The 20,224-nt window shown below is 42.3% G+C and overlaps 1 protein-coding gene across 1 annotated transcript in view; it reads left to right on the top strand.

Annotated features, from left to right (window-relative positions):
• The window catches only part of LOC106574267 (anosmin-1), a 33,552-nt gene extending 26,278 nt beyond the window's left edge, over positions 1–7,274 (top strand). The window contains exon 14 of the mRNA XM_014150050.2: positions 6,734–7,274. Coding sequence (XP_014005525.1) covers positions 6,734–6,786 — 53 coding nt within the window. The 3' untranslated portion in view covers positions 6,787–7,274. The remainder of the gene's footprint in view (positions 1–6,733) is intronic.
• The last annotated feature ends 12,950 nt before the right edge of the window (positions 7,275–20,224 follow it).

Below are 20,224 nucleotides of genomic sequence, written 5' to 3'. Positions count from 1 at the left end.
CCCAAACCATCTCAATTGGGTTGAGGTCAGGTGATTGAGGATGCCAGGTCATCTGATGCATCCCTCTCCTTCTTGGTCAAATAGCCCTTACACAGCCTGGAGATGTGTTTTGGGTCATTGTCCTGTTGAAAAACAAATGATAGTCCCACTAAGCGCAAACCAGATGGGATGGCGTATTGCTGCAGAATGCTGTGGTAGCCATGCTGGTTAAGTGTGCCTTGAATTCTAAATAAATCACAGACAGTGTCACCAGCAAAGCACCCCCACACCATCACACCTCCTCCTCCATGCTTCATGTTGGGAACCACACATGCGGAGTTCATCCGTTCACCTACTATGCATTTCACAAAGCCACGGCGGTTGGAACCAAACATCTCAAATTTGGACTCATCAGACCAAAGGACAGATTTCCACCAGTCTAATGTCTGTTGCTCGTGTTTAGTGGCCCAAGCAAGTCTTTTCTTCTTATTGGTGTCCTTTAGTAGGGGTTTCTTTGAAGCAATTCAACCATGAAGGCCTGATAGACGCAGTCTACTCTGAACAGCTGATATTGAGATGTGTCTGTTACTTGAACTCTGGGAAGCATTTATTTGGGCTGCAATTTCTGAGGCTGGTAACTCTAATGAATGTATCCTCTACGGCAGAGGTAACTTCCTTTCCTGTGGCCATCCTCATGAGAGCCAGGTTCATCATAGCGCTTGATGGTTTTTGCGACTGCACTTGAAGAAACTTTCAAAGTTCTTGAAATTTTCCGCATTGACTGACCTTCATGTCTTAAAGTATTGATGGACTGTCGTTTCTCTTTGCTTATTTGAGCTGTTGTTGCCATAATATGGACTTGGTTTTTTATCAAATAGTATTATCTTCTGTATACCAACCCTACCTTGTCACAACACAACTGATTGCCTCAAACTGATATAGGAATTTATATGATTTATAATGACTAAAGTATTCTGCCCTGAAACGTATGATGAATTAGAATTATAAGACTGTAATTCTCTAATGTGTGTGCATAGGACAAGTTAAGACTTTACTATTTAGCAATGTAAGTGAGACATTTAAGGAGAAGAGGAACTGTAGACAGACAACTTGTGACATGCAACTGTGAAACTGATAACAGGAAGAAGGTCTCCCCACCCAGGGAGGGGAGAAACCGTTAGGCTTGCAGTAGATTATGAAACATATTGAAGCAATGTATTTGTTGGAAAATTCTTGTAAATAGCATTGACAGTGTTAGAGAAGAGGAGGGGCATTTATAAGGGGTATGGTATGACCAAATGTGAGGTATAAAAGGTTATGTGCATAGTATGATTTTCAGAACGTTCTCTGAATAAATGTCTGACCTATTGCAGACTGGGACTTTGTCTAATTCTTCATTAACCGGGGATTTACAACCCCTGGGAATTATTCAAAGCTTAAGTGATAGTTGAGTTCACAACATTGGGATGAAAATTCTCGTGACACAAACGCATTAAGAATGAAAGATATTCCGACAAATGAACTTTTAACAAGGCATACCTGTTAATTGAAATGCATTCCAGGTGACTACCTCATGAAAGCTGGTTGAGAGAATGCCAAGAGTGTGCAAAGCTGTCATCAAGTGAAAGAGTAGCTACTTTGAAGAATCTCAAAAATAAAATATATTTTTATTTGTTTAACACTTTTTTGGTTACTACACGATTCCATGTGTGTTATTTCATAGTTCTGATGTCTTCACTACTATTCTACAATGTCGAAAATAGTAAAAATAAAGAAAAACCCTGGAATAAGTAGATATGTCCAAACTTTTGACTGGTACTGTACGTTTTACGGACACAATCTATTTTACAATAGTTACATTTTGTTTGTTTTTAGTCCTGTCCTTCCGCTACCCTCAACCCCTCCCAACTATCTCTTAGCACTATCCATATTGGATTTCTATTTTCCATATATATATTTTACTGTGCTGTGATTCTTCACAAAAGTTCTGAACATTTTTATTCTTATAGTTTCTACAGAAATTAAATTCAATATTTGGTTTTTTTCTAAAAGTATTATTATATTATTGATCGATTGACTATGACTTTTCAAACCACCCAGTTTTGCTATCTGCGGCATTAGCTCCAGATAAATGTTGCAATTCTTCCGCCATTCCTTGACCTGTGACCAAAAACAAGCTACATATGGACAGTACCAAATTGAATGATCAAGGTTGTATCCCCCATATACAGTGCCTTCAGAAGGTATTCACACCCCTTGATTTTTTCCCACATTTTGTTAGGTTACAGCCTTATTCTAAAATTGATAACATTGTTTTTTTTCCATCATCAATCTACACACAATACCCCATAATGACAATGCAAAAACTGTTTAAAAAAATACATTCTGCTAAATTATTGAAAATAAAAAACAGAAATATCACATTTATATAAGTACTCAGACCCATTACTCAGTATTTTGTTGAATCACCTTTGGCAGCAATTACAGCCTTGAATCTTTTTGGGTATGACTCTACAAGCTTGGCACACCTGTATTTGGGGAGTTTCTCCCATTCTTCTCTGCAGATCCTCTCAAGCTCTGTCAGGTTGGATCGGGAGTGTTGCTGCACAGCTATTTTCAGGTCTCTCCAGAGATGTTCGATCGGGTTCAAATCCGGGTTCTGGCTGGGCCACTCAAGGACCTTCAGAGACTTGTCCCGAAGCCACACCTGCATTGTCTTGGCTGTGTGCTTAGGGTCCTTGTCCTGTTGGAAGGTGAACCTTCACCCCAGTCTGAGGTCCTGAGCGTTCTGGAGCAGGTTTTCATCAAGGATCTCTCTGAACTTTGCTCTGTTCATCTTTGCCTTGATCCTGACTAGTCTCCCAGTCCCTGCCGCTGAAAAACACCTCCACAGCATGCTGCTGCCACCACCATGCTTCACTGTAGGGATGGTGCCAGGTTTCCTCCAGAGATGATGCTTGGCACTCAGGCCAAAGAGTTTCATCAGACCAGAGAATCTTGTTTCTCATGGTCTGAGAGTCTTTAGGTGTAATTTGGCAAACTCCAAGCGAGCTGTCATGTGGCGTCCGTCTGGCCACTCTACCATAAAGTCCTGATTGGTGGAGTGCTGCAGAGATGGTTGTCCCTCTGGAAGTTTCTCCCATTTCCACAGCGGAACTCTAGAGCTCTGTCAGAGTGACCATCGGGTTCTTGGTCACCTCCCTGAGCAAGGCCCTTCTCCCCCAATTGCTCAGTTTGGCCGGGCGGCCAGCTCTAGGAAGAGTTTTGGTGGTTCCAAACTTCTTCCATTTAAGAATGATGGAGGCCACTGTGTCCTGGGGACCTTCAATGCTGCAGACATTTTTTGCTACCCTTCTCTAGATCTGTGCCACGACACAATCCTATCTCGGAGCTCTACAGACAATTACTTCGACCTCATGGCTTTTTTTCTCTGACATGCACTGTCAACTGTGGGTCCTTATATAGACAGCTGGGTGCCTTTCCAAATCATGTCCAATCAATTGAATTTACCACAGGTGGACTCCAATCAAGTTGTAGAAACATCTCAAGGATGATAAAATCAAATCAAATGTATGTATATAGCCCTTCTTACATCAGCTGATATCTCAAAGTGCTGTACAGAAACCCAGCCTAAAACCCCAAACAGCAAGCAATGCAGGTGTAGAAGCACGGTGGCTAGGAAAAACTCCCTAGAAAGGCCAAAACCTAGGAAGAAACCTAGAGAGGAACCAGGCTATGAGGGGTGGCCAGTCCTCTTCTGGCTGTGCCGGGTGGAGATTATAACAGCACATGGCCTAGATGTTCAAATGTTCATAAATGACCAGCATGGTCAAATAATAATAATCATAGTAGTTGTCGAGGGTGCAACAAGTCAGTAACACAAGAGTAAGTGTCAGTTGGCTTTTTCATAGCCGATCTTTGAGAGTATCTCTACCGCTCCTGCTGTCTCTAGAGAGTTGAAAACAGCAGGTCTGGGACAGGTAGCACGTCCGGTGAATAGGTCAGGGTTCCAGCAGGTCTGGGACAGCAGGTCTGGGACAGGTAGCATGTCCGGTGAACAGGTCAGGGTTCCATAGCTGCAGGCAGAACAGTTGGAACTGGAGCAGCAGCACGGCCAGGTGAACTGGGGACAGCAAGGAGTCATCAAGCCAGGTAGTCCTGAGGCATGGTCCTAGGGCTCAGGTCCTCCGAGAGAGAGAAAGAAAGAAAGAAAGAAAGAGAGAATTAGAGAGAGCATACTTAAATTCACCCAGGACACCGGATAAGACAGGAGAAATACTCCAGATATAACAGACTGACCCTAGCCCCCCGACACATAAACTACTGCAGCATAAGTACTGGAGGCTGAGACAGGAGGGGTCAGGAGACACTGTGGCCCCATCCGATGAAACCCCCGGACAGGGCCAAACAGGTAGGATATAACCCCACCCATTTTGCCAAAGCACAGCCTCCACACCACTGGAGGGATATCTCCAACCACCAACATACCATCCCGGGACAAGGCCGAGTATAGCCCACAAAGATCTCCGCCACGGCACAGCCCAAGGAGGGGCGCCAACCCAGACAGGAAGACCACGTCAGTGACTCAACCCACTCAAGTGACGCACCCCTCCCAGGGACGGCATGGAAGAACACCAGTAAGCCAGTGACTCAGCCCCCGTAATAGGGGTAGAGGCAGAGAATCCCAGTGGAAAGAGAGGAAACCGGCCAGGCAGAGACAGCAAGGGCGGTTCGTTGCTCCAGCCTTTCCGTTCACCTTCACACCCCTGGGCCAGACTACACTTAATCATAGGACCTACTGAAGAGATGTGTCTTCAGTAAAGACTTAAAGGTTGAGACTGAGTCTGCGTCTCTCACATGGGTAGGCAGACTATTCCATAAAAATGATCAATGGAAACAGGAGTCTCATAGCAAAGGATCTGATTACTTATGTAAATTAAAAATTATAAAAAACTGTTTTAGCTTTGTCATTATTGGGTATTGTGTGTATTTTGCTGATGATTTTTTTTGTTACATTTAATGCATTTTAGAATACGGCTGTAATGTAACAAAATGTGGAAAAAGTCAATGGGTCTGAATACTTTACGAAGGCACTGTATATAACATTCTATTGGTTGCAAGAATTTTGTATAATAATTTAAATTGGGAAATTCTAAGTTTTGAATCTGACATTGTTTTGCATATCAATTCACAAACCATGTGCCATGGAATCGGTACATCGAAAATCTCATCCCAACGACTTTGCAATCTATAGGGCACAGCTGTCATTTTTTTGGTCCTTAAATGAAACTGGTATATATTTTTATTTAAACCAATTTTGGTCTTTAATGCAGGGCTGACAGACAAGTTCCTTACTTTTCCCCCTTCCACTTGCCTCTTCCATTTTTGCGGTAACGCTGCAATTAGTTGGTTGTAATTTTGGGTAGAGCAGACATTTTCATATATTTTTGTTAGCTGCATGTGTGACATAACTCCACCAGTCCTATTAATGGTCAAATTTACAAAGAGTATACTTTTTTTTTTTTTATGTATAGAAAAATTATGTTTATTTTTTTACAATTAGTATATTTGAGTTTAACCACAGTATTTATTGTATTATTTGTTCTGTCGTTTCTGGTGGATTAAACTGAAATTGCAACCAACTTTCTATGGCTTGTTTTAAAAGTAGTGATATTTTGGAGATTATTTTGTTTTCAAATAACTGAAAGTGAGAGGTTGCAATTTGAATAAAGGGAAAAAAGCCATTCTTGAACATGGTGTGAGACATTTTTACTAATTTGCTAGCGAACCAGTTTGGATATTAATAGTACTTTTGTTTGACTGATGCCTTTAGTGAGAGGTCTAATGCTTAAATATTTTATCATTTCTGCCGTCTGAATTCATATTCATTATATAAATAGGCCCTTTTAATTTTGTCTGGCTTGCCGTTCCAAGTCAAATGGAATATCTTTTGCTTATATAATTTAAAAAACAGTTCGCTAGGTGTAGGCAAGACCATAAGCAGATAGGTAAACTGGAATATAACTAAGGAGTTATTCAGAAAGATTTTTCCACAAATAGACAGGTATTTTCCTTTCCATAGTAGCAAGATCATTTCTTTCTTTTGGGATATGTATACCGAGTATGTCCACAGTATGTCCACCCGTCAGACCATTTTATTGGTAAACTACATTGTAATGTAAAAGTTGTATTTTTTTGTGATTAAATACTTAATATAGTACACATTTTTGGGATTTAATCCAGAGAGGTTAGAAAAAGTATCTAGTTCCTCCCTCATCTTAAATGGCACCAATCGCCACTGAGTGGGGTTTAAAATGAAGGTTTCAGCATGAAATATCCTTTATATATATTTTTTTTTTTACACACTTTAATTTATTTGAATATGTCAATATGTCTATAGTGTCTGTAGTGAAAAAGTCATTAGTTGGAAGAGTAACAGAGTTAATTGAAAATAATACCATTGTTGATTAGATCCTTTTTTCATTAATTAGGCTATTTTCGCTTGGAACTATTTGATCTATCTACTAGAAATTCATTGACAATATGGATACAAATATAAAAAAATATATACTTTATATATGAATATTTTTTTTTAAGTATAAATGACCAAAGTTACCACACATTGCCATAGATTACCTGGTAATTACCATTATTACCTAAGATGCCGTAATTTTGGTAAATTACTAGTAGGTTTGCAATACTAACCCTGACCTTACTGTTGACTTGTTTGGCCTATCTCAATGTGACCATTCAGGACCTAGACTCCGGACCCATCACCAGCACCAGCCCAACATGGAGAGGCACTGACCAGAGCTGACCAGACTGCACAGAACTAACCTCCCAGACTCAGGACACTGGAGAACAGCCACCAACAGAAGAGAGAAGGGTCCTCTTTCAGACACTACTCAGTCATGCCTCTACTGCTGTATCCACACTCTACCAATCAAAGAAATTGCTAACAAGTAGCCCACCGATAAACAGTTCACTCAACCCTTCAATGAGGGAATGCTTCTGAATTTTGCATGTGGATGTGAGTCGTTATACAGTAGATTAAGATTCCTTAGAGACCTTGGCTTTGCATGTAAAATCCTAGTGTTTCTGGCATGAAATTATTTGTATTTACTATCTCCCTTTCTCCGACAAATAGACAATGACTTGTAAGTGTTAATTAATAAAACATTTCAATAAAAAAGTGATATTACTTTACGTTTTAATAGGCTGAAGATATTGTGTCCCAACTCCCATGTACTGTAAATGCTGTACATACATTTTGTCAACAATTTATGTCTACAGTGGTTTATTTGCATGTATTGCTGTGTTTGTTCGTTTCAATTCACCCTTTAGAAAACTGACATACTCTGTATAGAGATGTTTTGAGTAAAAATAAATTCCATGTCAAAAAGCGTCCTGTCTGTGCATAATATATCTTACACTGTATGGTTCAAAAGTCCATAGTTATAAACCAGAGAAAATGAACGACCATTGTGTTTCTATTGACATGATAGCTTGTTTGGTGTGCAAACAAAAGGTTAGCTAGTGAAACATTGGTCTCGTGGGGACGTGTAGAAATACAAACACACACACCACCCGGCAACGCAGTCTGTCAGCGTTCTATACCCATGGTGCATGGCGTCACACTTATTCCCATTCAACCCAGCCAACTGGTCTCTGTGTTTCTGCCTGTCTAAATGCAGAATGTGTGCACATGCATCTGAATATGACTCTGCTATGGTCTCTTTCGCTCTATCCCTCTCTATTTTACGTCTTTGGGGTCCTTTACCTTTTTATTTTTATCCTATGAGGGAGTTGTTGGTTCACACATTGAAGAAAGCCATCCTTGCAGCTCTTTATGCTAATGCGATATAATTTTCTGTCTATGGCATGTAACGGTGTAAAACACTTGTATGAACAGTAAACAGCTGAATGCTCTGGTAAACACTGTACTGGGAGTCTATTTAGTATAAGGAATGAATGGCCTTGCTGTGAACATAACCAACTCTATCCAGCTCCATCCTGGCTCAGAATTAATGACTGTGTTTTAAGACCGTGGTCCCTCTATGCCCTAAACACATTTATGACCTTCCCTAGAGAGACAGAGTGAGAGCAAGAGAGATAAGGCAGAAACATAGAGGGAGAGATGGCAAACGAGAGGAGGAAGGAAGGAAGGAAGGAAGGAAGGAAGGAAGGAAAGAAAGAAAGAAAGAAAGAAAGAAAGAAAGAAAGAAAGAAAGAAAGAAAGAAAGAAAGAAAGAAAGAAAGAAAGAAAGAAAGAAAGAAAGAAAGAAAGAAAGAAAGAAAGAAAAAGGGAAAACATGGGATGTACAATTGAAGTCGGATGTTTACATACACCTTAGCCAAATACATTTAAAATCAGTTTTTCACAATTCCTGACATTTAATCCTAGTAAAAATTCCACAAGCTTCCCACTTGGCCCATTCCTCCTAACAGAGCTGGTGTAACTGAGTCAGGTTTGTAGGCCTCCTTGCTCGCACATGCTTTTTCAGTTCTGCCCACAAATTTTCCATAGGATTGAGGTCAGAGCTTTGTGATGGCCACTCCAATACCTTCACTTTGTTATACTTAAGCCATTTTTCCACAACTTTGGAAGTATGCTTGGGGTCATTGTCCATTTGGAAGACCCATTTGCGACCAAACTTTAACTTCCTGACTGATGTCTTGAGATGTTGCTTCAATATATCAACATAATTTTCCATCCTCATGATGCCATCCATTTTGTGAAGTGCACCAGCCCCTCCTGCAGCAAAGCACCCCCACAACATGATGCTGCCACCCCCGTGCTTCACGGTTGGGATGGTGTTCTTCGGCTTGCAAGCGTCCCCCTTTTTCCTCCAAACATAACGATGGTCATTATGGCCAAACAATTCTATTTTTGTTTCATCAGACCAGAGGACATTTCTCCAAAAAGTACGATCTTTGTCCCCATGTGCAGTTGCAAACCGTAGTCTGGCTTTTTTATGGTGGTTTTGGGGCAGAGGCTTTTTCCTTGCTGAGCGGCCTTTCAGGTTATGTCGATATAGGACTCGTTTTACTGTGGATATAGATACTTTTGTACCTGTTTCCTCCAAGATCATCACAAAGTCATTTGCTGTTGTTCTGGGATTGATATGCACTTTTGCACCAAAGTACGTTCATCTCCACGAGACAGAACGCGTCTCCTTCCTGAGCGGTATGACGGCCCCATGGTGTTTATACTTGCGTACTATTGTTTGTACAGATGAACGTGGTACCTTCAGGCGTTTGAAAATTGCTCCCAAGGATAAACCAGACGTGTGGAGGTCTACAATTTTTCTTTTGATTTTCCCATGATGTCCAGCAAAGAGGCACTGAGTTTGAAGGTAGGTGTCACGGTTGTCGTAGGAAGGAGCGGACCAAAGACCAAAGATTATCGTTCCACATTTTTATTGAACTGTGAAACTATGCAATACATATAAATAAACTGAATAACAAAACAACAAACCGTGATGCAGAGGTGAAACATACACTAACTCAAAGACAATCTCCCACAAACTCAGGTGGAAAAAACACCTACTTAAGTATGATCTCCAATTAGAGACAAGGAGGACCAGCTGCCTCTAATTGGAGATCATCCCAAACAAAACCAAACATAGAAATACAAAACTAGAACATAACAACATAGAAAAACTAAACTAGAAACCCCCTGTCACGCCCTGACCTACTCTACCATAGAAAATAACAGCTTTCTATGGTCAGGACGTGACAGTAGGCCTTGAAATACATCCACAGGTACACCTCCAATTGACTCAAATTATATCAATTAGCCTATCAGAAGCTTCTAAAGCCATGACATAATTGTCTGGAATTTTCCAAGCTGTTTAAAGGCTCAGTCAACTTAGTGTACAGCACAGTCTACTTCTGACCCACTGGAATTGTGATACAGTGAATTATAAGTGATGTAATCTGTCTGTAAACAATTGTTGGAAAAATTACTTGTGTCATGCACAAAGTAGATGTCCCAACTAACTTGCCAAAACTATAGTTTGTAAACAAGAAATTTGTGGAGTGGTTGAAAAATGAGTTTTAAAGACTCCAACCTAAGTGTATGTAAACTTACGACTTCAACTGTATATGAAAGTTTAGACGGCATGGTTACAATATTAAAAGATATTTCACATATGTCTTTAACTATTTTAGCACCTAGCAACTAACTTCAAAATGATAACCGAGCAACTAACTTCAAAATATATATTTTTAACATTGGCCTTATCCTTCACCTGATACCTCCACCTTTGTCCTCTGTTTTTACCACCATGACACAAACCTGTATCCTCATTGGGGAAAAAAATAATTCTAAATCATTCTACAAGGTCATCTTTGTGACTGAGGAAATATCCAATGTTGATATGTCAAGCTTATGTTACTGTGTATATCAATGTTATACTGGTAACTGCCAAAATAATGGAAACGTGAGTAAACGAGGGATACAACGCCTATTGAAAGCAGGTGCTTCCACACAGGTGTAGTTCTTGAGTTAATTAAGCAATTAACATGCCATCATCCTTAGGGTCATGTACAAAAATGCTGGGCAGGCCATTATTTTTGCAATTATTTTGGGTACCATGGCTATGCCCACATAGGTTGGCAATGCCCCCATCCACAGGGCATGAATGGTCACTAAATGGTTTGATGAGCATGTAAGCAATGTAAACCAAATGCCATGGCTGTCTAAGTCACCAGATCTCAACCCAATTGAGCACTTATGGGAGATTCTGGAGCGGCGCCTTAGACAGCGTTTTACAACCCATCAAGAAAATACCAAATGATGGAATTTTGCGTGGAAGAATGGTGTTGCATCCCTCATAGAGTTCCAGACAATTGTAGAATCTATACCAAGGTGCAGGGAAGCTATACTGGCTTGTGGTGGCCCAATGCCCTTTAAGACGCTTTATGGAGGTGTTTCCTTTATTTTGGCAGTTACATGTATATTAACGTGTTAACGGAGGCTGTTTTCCCAAACACAAAATCTTGTGTGGTTTAGCGGAATTTATTCAAACCAACTCCTCAGAGCCACCTTCAAAGCAGCTCTTGTATGTCTTTTTTTAAATGGCCCATGTGAAATGTATGTATAAATTAATGATCTGACACCATACTGAGCTGTGGGATTAGCGTTGGCTGAAAGCAGCATGGTGCCCGGAGAAGAATGCTTTATGTTCCCGTTATGTTTGTTACAGAGAGAGTCATTCATTCCTTTCATTATAAAAAATTGCTCTTTTGAGAGAACGCAACATCTGTTAGGGACTCACTAGGCCTGAAGTGTGAGAGGAGAGGAGGAGGACAGATGCTGCCTCTCTCCTCCCTTGTTCAGGGCATCAGCATGGTCCTCTACCATTGGATATGTTGGCTGGTTTGGATAACATTATATTATGGGGTAACATAACATAACACAACATAGCATAACATAAGGGTTTACAAATGAATTCATTGTGGCAGATTGATTGTGGCACAATACAGTTGACAACAGTATAAAAAAAAATGGAATCAAATTTTATTTGTCATACGTGCCAAATACAAGAGGTGTAGACCTTACAGTGAAATGCTTACTTACAAGCCTAAATAAACTGATGTAAAAAAGAAAAAAATAAGAAAATAGAAAAATAACTACTAATTAAAGAGCGACAATAAAATAACAGTAACGAGGCTACAGTATATACAGGGGCTACCGGTACAAAGTCAATGTGCGGGGGCACAGGTTAGTTGAGGTAATTGAGATAATATGTACGCTACCGTTCAAAAGTTTGGGGTCACTTAGAAATGTCCTTGTTTTTTAAAGAAAAGCACAATTTTTGTCCATTAAAATAACATCAAATTGATCAAAAATACAGTGTAGACATTGTTAATGTTGTAAATGACGATTGTTGCTGGAAACTGATTATTTTTTTATGGAATATCTACATAGGCGTACAGAGGCCCATTATCAGCAACCATCACTCCTGTGTTCCAATGGCACGTTGTGTTAGCTATTCCAAGTTTATAATTTTAAAAGGCTAATTGATCAATTATGTTAGCACAGCTGAAAACTGTTGTCCTGATTAAAGAAGCAATAAAACTGGCTTTTTTTTTTTAGACTAGTTGAGTATCTGGAGCATCAGCATTTGTGGGTTCGATTACAGGCTCAAAATGGCCAGAAACAAAAACCTTTCTTCTGAAACTCGTCAGTCTATTCTTGTTCTGAGAAATGAAGATCTGGTACAACGCTGTGTAAAACTCCCTTCACAGAACAGCGCAAACTGTCTCTAACCAGAATAGAAAGAGGAGTGGGAGGCCCCGGTGCACAACTGAGCAAGAGGACAAGTACATTAGTGTCTAGTTTGAGAAACGGATGCCTCACAAGTCCTCAACTGGCAGTTTCATTAAATAGCACCCGCAAAACATCAGTCTCAACGTCAACAGCGAAGAGGCGACTCCAAGATGCTGGCCTTCTAGACAGAGCTCCTCTGTCCTGTGTCTGTATTCTTTTGCCCATCTTAATCTTTTCTTTTCATTGGCCAGTCTGAGATATGGCTTTTTCTTTGCAACTCTGCCTAGAAGTCACCTTATCACTGTTGATGTTGAGACTGGTGTTTTGCGGTTACTATGAAAGGAAAGGAAGGCGAGACCTGGGAAACCTCGCTCCTCTTTCGCTCCTAGCTGGGGTCATCATCCGTTAGGGTTAGGTAAATAGAAAAAAATCTCAGATAATAACTATTTGAATTTGCACACAAAATAACCTGAAGCTAGTTTTAATTTTCCTAACGCTGCCATTGTTCTCTTTATGTCTTCATAAATGGTTACCTCGGTGGAAGCCAACAATCTTCTCCAGTTGGAGCAATTGGACACTTCCAACTATTCCGCCACAATTTTACAATTGATCGTGCTCAAGCTCTTCTGCAGGTGCAGCATCCAGAAGTAGGAGTCCTCCTCGCGGTGGGTGGCATCGCCATGCTGTCAGCAGTATCAACACTGGCCCAGGGGTTTGTCCAGATAGTCAATCTCAAGGCTAACTACCGGGTCACGGTAAGTAACCTTCACTGCCAGGTAGGTACTGTTAAGGTGTATGACTCCAGTGGTCATAACACCACCCCAGAGTTTCTCTCACAATTGACAGCTCAGTTGCCTAGTTCCTTACTGGTCCTTAACCCCTTCTCCCTAACTATTCATCTTTTGTGTCCAATTCCAAATCAAGTTTTAGGCCAGGGTTTGCATGGAATTGGACATTGGTTTCTAGTTAGTGTTTGCATATCCGGAGGTTCTAGATTTGTGTATGTAATATGGCAGAAGTGTCCCGGAGTCCATTACACAGCAGGGTTGAGTCATCACCATATTGCTACACCTATCCAAGCCCCATCAGGTCAAATACTACAAAGATAGAGTAGGGGGTTAAATGTCTTAATTAAAAACAAAATCCTTCTCTTGGCCTGTACCTTGATGTTGAGCTCACAGAACAAGGCTCCGGGCAGCCGAGCGGAAATGGAGGAAAACTCGCCTCCCTGCGGACCTGGCATCCTTTCACTCACTCCTCTCTACATTCTCCTCTTCTGTCTCTGCTGCTAAAGCCACTTTCTACCACTCTAAATTCCAAGCATCTGCCTCTAACCCTAGGAAGCTCTTTGCTACCTTCTCCTCCCTCCTGAATCCTCCTCCCCCTCCCCCCCTCCTCCCTCTCTGCGGATGACTTCGTCAACCATTTTGAAAAGAAGGTTGACGATATCCGATCCTCGTTTGCTAAGTCAAACGACACCGCTGGTCCTGCTCACACTGCCCTACCCTGTGCTTTGACCTCTTTCTCCCCTCTCTCTCCAGATGAAATCTCGCGTCTTGTGACGGCCGGCCGCCCAACAACCTGCCCACTTGACTCTATCCCCTCCTCTCTTCTCCAGACCATTTCCGGAGACCTTCTCCCCTTCCTCACCTCGCTCATCAACTCATCCTTGACCGCTGGCTACGTCCCTTCCGTCTTCAAGAGAGCGAGAGTTGCACCCCTTCTGAAAAAAACCTACACTCGATCCCTCCGATGTCAACAACTACAGACCAGTATCCCTTCTTTCTTTTCTCTCCAAAACTCTTGAACGTGCCGTCCTTGGCCAGCTCTCCTGCTATCTCTCTCAGAATGACCTTCTTGATCCTAATCAGTCAGGTTTCAAGACTGGGCATTCAACTGAGACTGCTCTTCTCTGTGTCACGGAGGCTCTCCGCACTGCTAAAGCTAACTCTCTCTCCTCTGCTCTCATCCTTCTAGACCTATCTGCTGCCTTTGATACTGTGAACCATCAGATCCTCCTCTCCACCCTCTCCGAGTTGGGCATCTCCGGCGCGGCCCACGCTTGGATTGCGTCCTACCTGACAGGTCGCTCCTACCAGGTGGCGTGGCGAGAATCTGTCTCCGCACCATGCGCTCTCACCACTGGTGTCCCCCAGGGCTCTGTTCTAGGCCCTCTCCTATTCTCGCTATACACCAAGTCACTTGGCTCTGTCATATCCTCACATGGTCTCTCCTATCATTGCTATGCAGACGACACACAATTAATCTTCTCCTTTCCCCCCTTCTGATAACCAGGCGGCGAATCGCATCTCTGCATGTCTGTCAGACATATCAGTGTGGATGACGGATCACCAGCTCAAGCTGAACCTCGGCAAGACGGAGCTGCTCTTCCTCCCGGGGAAGGACTGCCCGTTCCATGATCTCGCCATCACGGTTGACAACTCCCTTGTGTCCTCCTCCCAGAGTGCTAAGAACCTTGGCGTGATCCTGGACAACACCCTGTCGTTCTCCACTAACATCAAGGTGGTGACCCGATCCTGTAGGTTCATGCTCTACAACATTCGCAGAGTACGACCCTGCCTCACACAGGAAGCGGCGCAGGTCCTAATCCAGGCACTTGTCATCTCCCGTCTGGATTACTGCAACTCGCTGTTGGCTGGGCTCCCTGCCTGTGCCATTAAACCCCTACAACTCATCCAGAACGCCGCAGCCCGTCTGGTGTTCAACCTTCCCAAGTTCTCTCACGTCACCCCGCTCCTCCGCTCTCTCCACTGGCTTCCAGTTGAAGCTCGCATCCGCTACAAGACCATGGTGATTGCCTACGGAGCTGTGAAGGGAACGGCACCTCCATACCTTCAGGCTCTGATCAGGCCCTACACCCAAACAAGGGCACTGCGTTCATCCACCACTGGCCTGCTGGCCCCCCTACCTCTGAGGAAGCACAGTTCCCGCTCAGCCCAGTCAAAACTGTTCGCTGCTCTGGCACCCCAATGGTGGAACAAGCTCCCTCACGACGCCAGGACAGCGGAGTCAATCACCACCTTCCGGAGACACCTGAAACCCCACCTCTTTAAGGAATACCTAGGATAGGATAAAGTAATCCTTCTAACCCCCCCCCTTAAAAGATTTAGATGCACTATTGTAAAGTGGTTGTTCCACTGGATATCATAAGGTGAATGCACCATTTTGTAAGTCGCTCTGGATAAGAGCGTCTGCTAAATGACTTAAATGTAAATGTAAATGTTGTGAGAGGGCTTCCAACTAAACCAGGCCCATGTTATTGAACCCCTGAACCCCTGAGACTGGCTGCCTGTTGAGAACAAGTGACAGGAAGAACTAGCCACAGCACCTGATCGAGCATCTCTTGATTCTGCCTCTTTCCTCTCTCCTCATCCTTTAACTCTTTCTCTCCTCTTCCTCCAGACGGAATTCTGTATCTAGTGACGTCTGATTGCCCAACAATCTGCCCACTCATCCCATCCCCTCCTCCATCTCATTACATCGTCTAAAGCTACTGTTATTGTCATGTTGTCATTATCTGCTAATAAAGTTTGCTAGCCATATCATACTGGGCATATAATATGTGAGATACACAGATGAACTGAAAACCACCAGCACTGCAAACACTCAGAACAAAGAGAGCAGCAGTCCCCCTTCCAAGACTGCCTGTTGAGAACAAGTGACAGGCAGAACCTCCCAACCACACAGCACCCACCTCTTTATTCCACACACCAGAATTAAGTATTTCAGTCTGATTGCAATGTGAGTGTACAAAAAAATGACCTGTGAAAATAAATTAAATGACACAACTGTACCAAAAAACGATCAAAGTTTATGTATTAAAATCTTACATTTTTCCAGGATGGTTTTCACAGCTGTTTCATAAGGTGTTCATTACTGTAAGTTGTAAGGTTTCCTTTGATGGTATGTATTTGTTCCACATTATTCATTGTTGTATCCTAGGACCTACAATAGATACATATATATTCAACCACAAAGGTGTACCAATGAGCTATGCCAGATAGAAAAGAATAATCATAATAGAGGACAACTGAAATGATATTATTTCAGTGTAGATAAGGGATACAATGAAAACATGACAGCCAGACAAGCCAGTGTATGACTCAAACGGATTTGCACATGAATGGAGTGGAAATTAGCTGACTTCGTGATCTGTAAGGTAAGTAACTTTAATGTGTCAAGCAGATTACACGTTTACACATGGATTTCGTGTTGTAATGTTAACAAGGTACCAAAAAATAGTTAGAATGAATGTTTCAATTTTTTTTTAGCTAAACAAAACTTGTTTAAACAGCTAAATTGGGAGGTGGGAGGTGTTTAGTCCCAGGGTCCTTAGCTTAGCTTATGGTGTTGAACGCTGAGCTGTAGTCAATGAATAACATTCTCACGTAGGTGTTCCTTTTGTCCAGGTGGTAAGGGCAGTGTGGAGTGCAATAAAGATTGTGCCATCTGTGGATCTGTTGAGGCGGTATGCAAATTGGAGTGGGTCTAGGGTTTCTGGGATAATGGTGTGGATGTGAGCCATGACCAGCATTTCAAAGCACTTCATGGCTACAGATGGGTCGGTAGTCATTTAGGCAGGTTACCTTGGTGTTTTTGTGCACAGGGACTATGGTGGTCTGCTTGAAACGTTGGTATTACAGACTTGGTCAGGGACAGGTTGAAAAGGTCAGTGAAGACACTTGCCAATTGGTCAGCGTATGCTCGGAGTACACGTCCTGGTAATCCGTCTGGCCCTGCGGCCTTGTGAATGTTCACCTTAGATCTTACTCGTGATCACACGGTCATCCGGGAACAGCTGATGCTCTCATGCATGCTTCATTGTTGCTTGCTTCAAAGCGTGCATAGAAGTTATTTAGCTCGTCTGGTATGCTTGTGCCACTGGACAGCTTGCAACTGTGCTTCCCTTTATAGTCCGTAATAGTTTACAAGCCCTGCCACATCCGACGAGCATCGGAGCTGGTGCAGAAGGATTCAATCTTAGTCCTGTATTGACGCTTTGCCTGTTTGATGGTTCGTCGGAGGGCACAGCGGGATTTCTTATAAGCATCCGGATTAGAGTGAGTGGTGCAGCGATTTAAGGCACTGCATCTCAGTGCTAGAGGCGTCACTACAGACCCTGGGTCAATTCCAGGCTGTATCACAAACGGCCATGATTGTGAGTCCCATAGGGTGGTGCACAATTGGCCCAGCGTTGTCCTGGTTAGGGCTGGCCGGGGTAGGCCGTCATTGTAAATAAGAATTTGTTCTTAACTGACTTGCCTAGTTAAATAAAGGTTAAAGAAAAATATAAGAGTCCTGCTCTTTGAAATGAAAGTGGCTTCTGGTTGGGGTATGTACGTAAGGTCACTGTGGGGACAACGTCATCGATGCACTTATTGATGAAGCCAGTGACTGATGTGGTGTACGCCTCAATGCCATCGGAAGAATCGCTGAACATATTCCAGTCTGTGATAGAAAAACAGTCCTGTAGCTTAACATCTGCATCATCTGACCACTTCTGTATTGAGCGAGTCACTGGTACTTCCTGTTTTTGTTTGTATACTTGCTGTAGTGTGTATATTGGTTATATTTTATCCAATACACTATACACTAGAACCTTTCATGTAACTACAAGTCATATAGTGTGCAATATTGATCGCACAACACATATAGACAGCAAGTATGCTATCCAAGTGGTTTGTGAGTGAGTGAGTGAGTGAGTGATTGCCTTGCTTGTTGAGTAGTGAGCAGCAAAATGTACAAGGTCAAGCAGGACTAGCAGATTTAATTAGGAATGTCCTGTTTATTCTAATGAATAAAAAGTCCTTGAAATGGAAGTGTGATTTCCAATGTAACCTAATATGATGTGCTCTGGATTGTAAAGGGGGACCTCTCTCTCTGTCTCTCCCTTTCTCGCTCTGTTTCTCTCCCCCCTCTCTCTTCACCCCCCTTCTCTCTCGCTCTCCTCTTTCTTGCTCTCTCCCTCTCTCTTAGGGGACATGCATGATCTGTTGTGATGTGTGCACAATATTGAGAGGCTGGAAATTCTAATCCAGAGACACAGCCTGTCAGTAAGGGGGACAGTCCAAGGTCCAGACAGAATATCCCTCTAATAAAAGCAGAGATGATACTGTGGGTTATGTCAGGGAGGTGGTTATGGATGAGAAATGCATTGTGTGTAATTTATGGCATGGTTTATAGCTAATTGTTTTTAAACTCAGCAATAGGGCAACAAAGATTTAATGTACATGTAGGAGAAACACTTTTTTAAAGTACTGGTGTGCACTCATGCATAACGTATAGGGTTTAAACCATTTTCTATGATCACATTTTTACAAGCTCAGCATGGTAACTGCATTTATTACCTGTAGAATGAATAGTAGCTTGAAGAAGTTTATGTACTGTGTTGTTATGGAATATGTATGCAGTTAGGAACTACAGGGCAATGGCAACACCCTGTATAACAGTTGTTGGTGTTGGAGATGCTGTGCTTTCTGTAAACCCTGGTTGGGTTGATTAAGTGGGCTGGGAGTAAAATAATTCACCTTCATTCTTCATTGGACCTACAAGACAATGAAACAGCAGACTTCACCTCGAGGCATTCTCTGTCTCCCATTGTTTTGAAACGCTGTGTTGAAGGTCATCAACTCACTCAACTCACTTGTGCTGTATCTTCCATCCTGACAGGGTTTTCTTCTTTTCGAACAATGGGCACTGCGATCAGCCAAAAGAGAGAGAATTAGAGAGATTCATTACCTCAGAAAGAGAGAGAGAAAGAGAGAGAGAGAGAGAGAGAAGATGGAGATAGTGATAGAGGGAAAGAGAGAGAGAAAGAGAGAGAGAAAGAGAGAGGAATAGAGAAAGATGGCTTGAGAGAGAGAGATAGAAAGCGAGAGAAAGAGACAGAGAGGGAGAGCGAGAGAGAGAGAGAGAGAGAGAGAGAGAGAGAGAGAGAGAGAGAGAGAGAGAGAGAGAGAGAGAGGAGCAAGAGGGGGGGTGATGGCAGCTCTGATAGGTTGATAAAACACACATTGACACTTAATCGAAACCAGAGGGGCTGGCAGCAGCAGTTAGAAGTGCTGAGGAATCAAGGTAATACATTACAAATGGACGTTCTTCCAAGCTGTTATGCCAAAAGCAGGGTTTAACACAGGTGTGTAAGAGAGGGAAAAATGCATGCAAAAATAGAGAAAAGTAAATTGGAACAATAAATCAATATCACATAGGGATGGTTCATCTTACAATGCAAGATGCCAAACAACTAAATAATACAATATGTTTGTAGAAGTATGTATCCTCTGCACGATTCAACCTAGCCTTGATTCCCAGGCTTCATCAACGAGACTTGGAAGGATGGCATTGTGAGACTAGCTTAAACCAAATTTCCTCATTCTCTTTGGTCTGCTATGTGTATTAAGCCAGTCATGAATGTCCTTGTGATGGTGATAGTTAGAGCTAGGTCACCACAACAGAAGTCTGCAGTGCTGGGGTCCAACCACACAACCTTGGCCGCATTGATCCGCATTTCTATTCACTTAGTAACAAGCCAACAACGCTGCACATCAATGTTCTAACTCACCAACTCATTAAATAAACATGGATATTGATTGATAGGGTCTGTTGCACGTAAGGGGTATCTGAGCTCCAATTGTCACGTTTATGGAGATGAACATGTCTTTGAGTAAAGTGTCAGCACAGTATGTTTAAAGCGTACTCACTGTGACTGTAGAATTAGAGAATAGACCATAGAAATTTGAATAATTCTGTGGCTGTGAGCCTGTGACTGCATTTCTGAGGAGATGACAGATTATTTGATGTGGAAAATTAATACTTGAGAATGAAAGTATGACCTGACTTAGGGTTTCCATCAACACAGACTCTGTTACTCTACCCTAACCAAGGAGGAGATGAATCAAAGAGCATGACATTCTATACCGTATTTTCCACCTTCCTCATTAGTGAACT

This window comes from Salmo salar, chromosome ssa16 (genome assembly GCF_905237065.1).
Source record: "Salmo salar chromosome ssa16, Ssal_v3.1, whole genome shotgun sequence".
NCBI classification, from domain to species: Eukaryota; Metazoa; Chordata; class Actinopteri; order Salmoniformes; family Salmonidae; genus Salmo; species Salmo salar.
The sequence above is the reverse complement of the archived record's forward strand: the minus strand, read 5'-3'. Positions and strand labels throughout refer to the sequence as shown.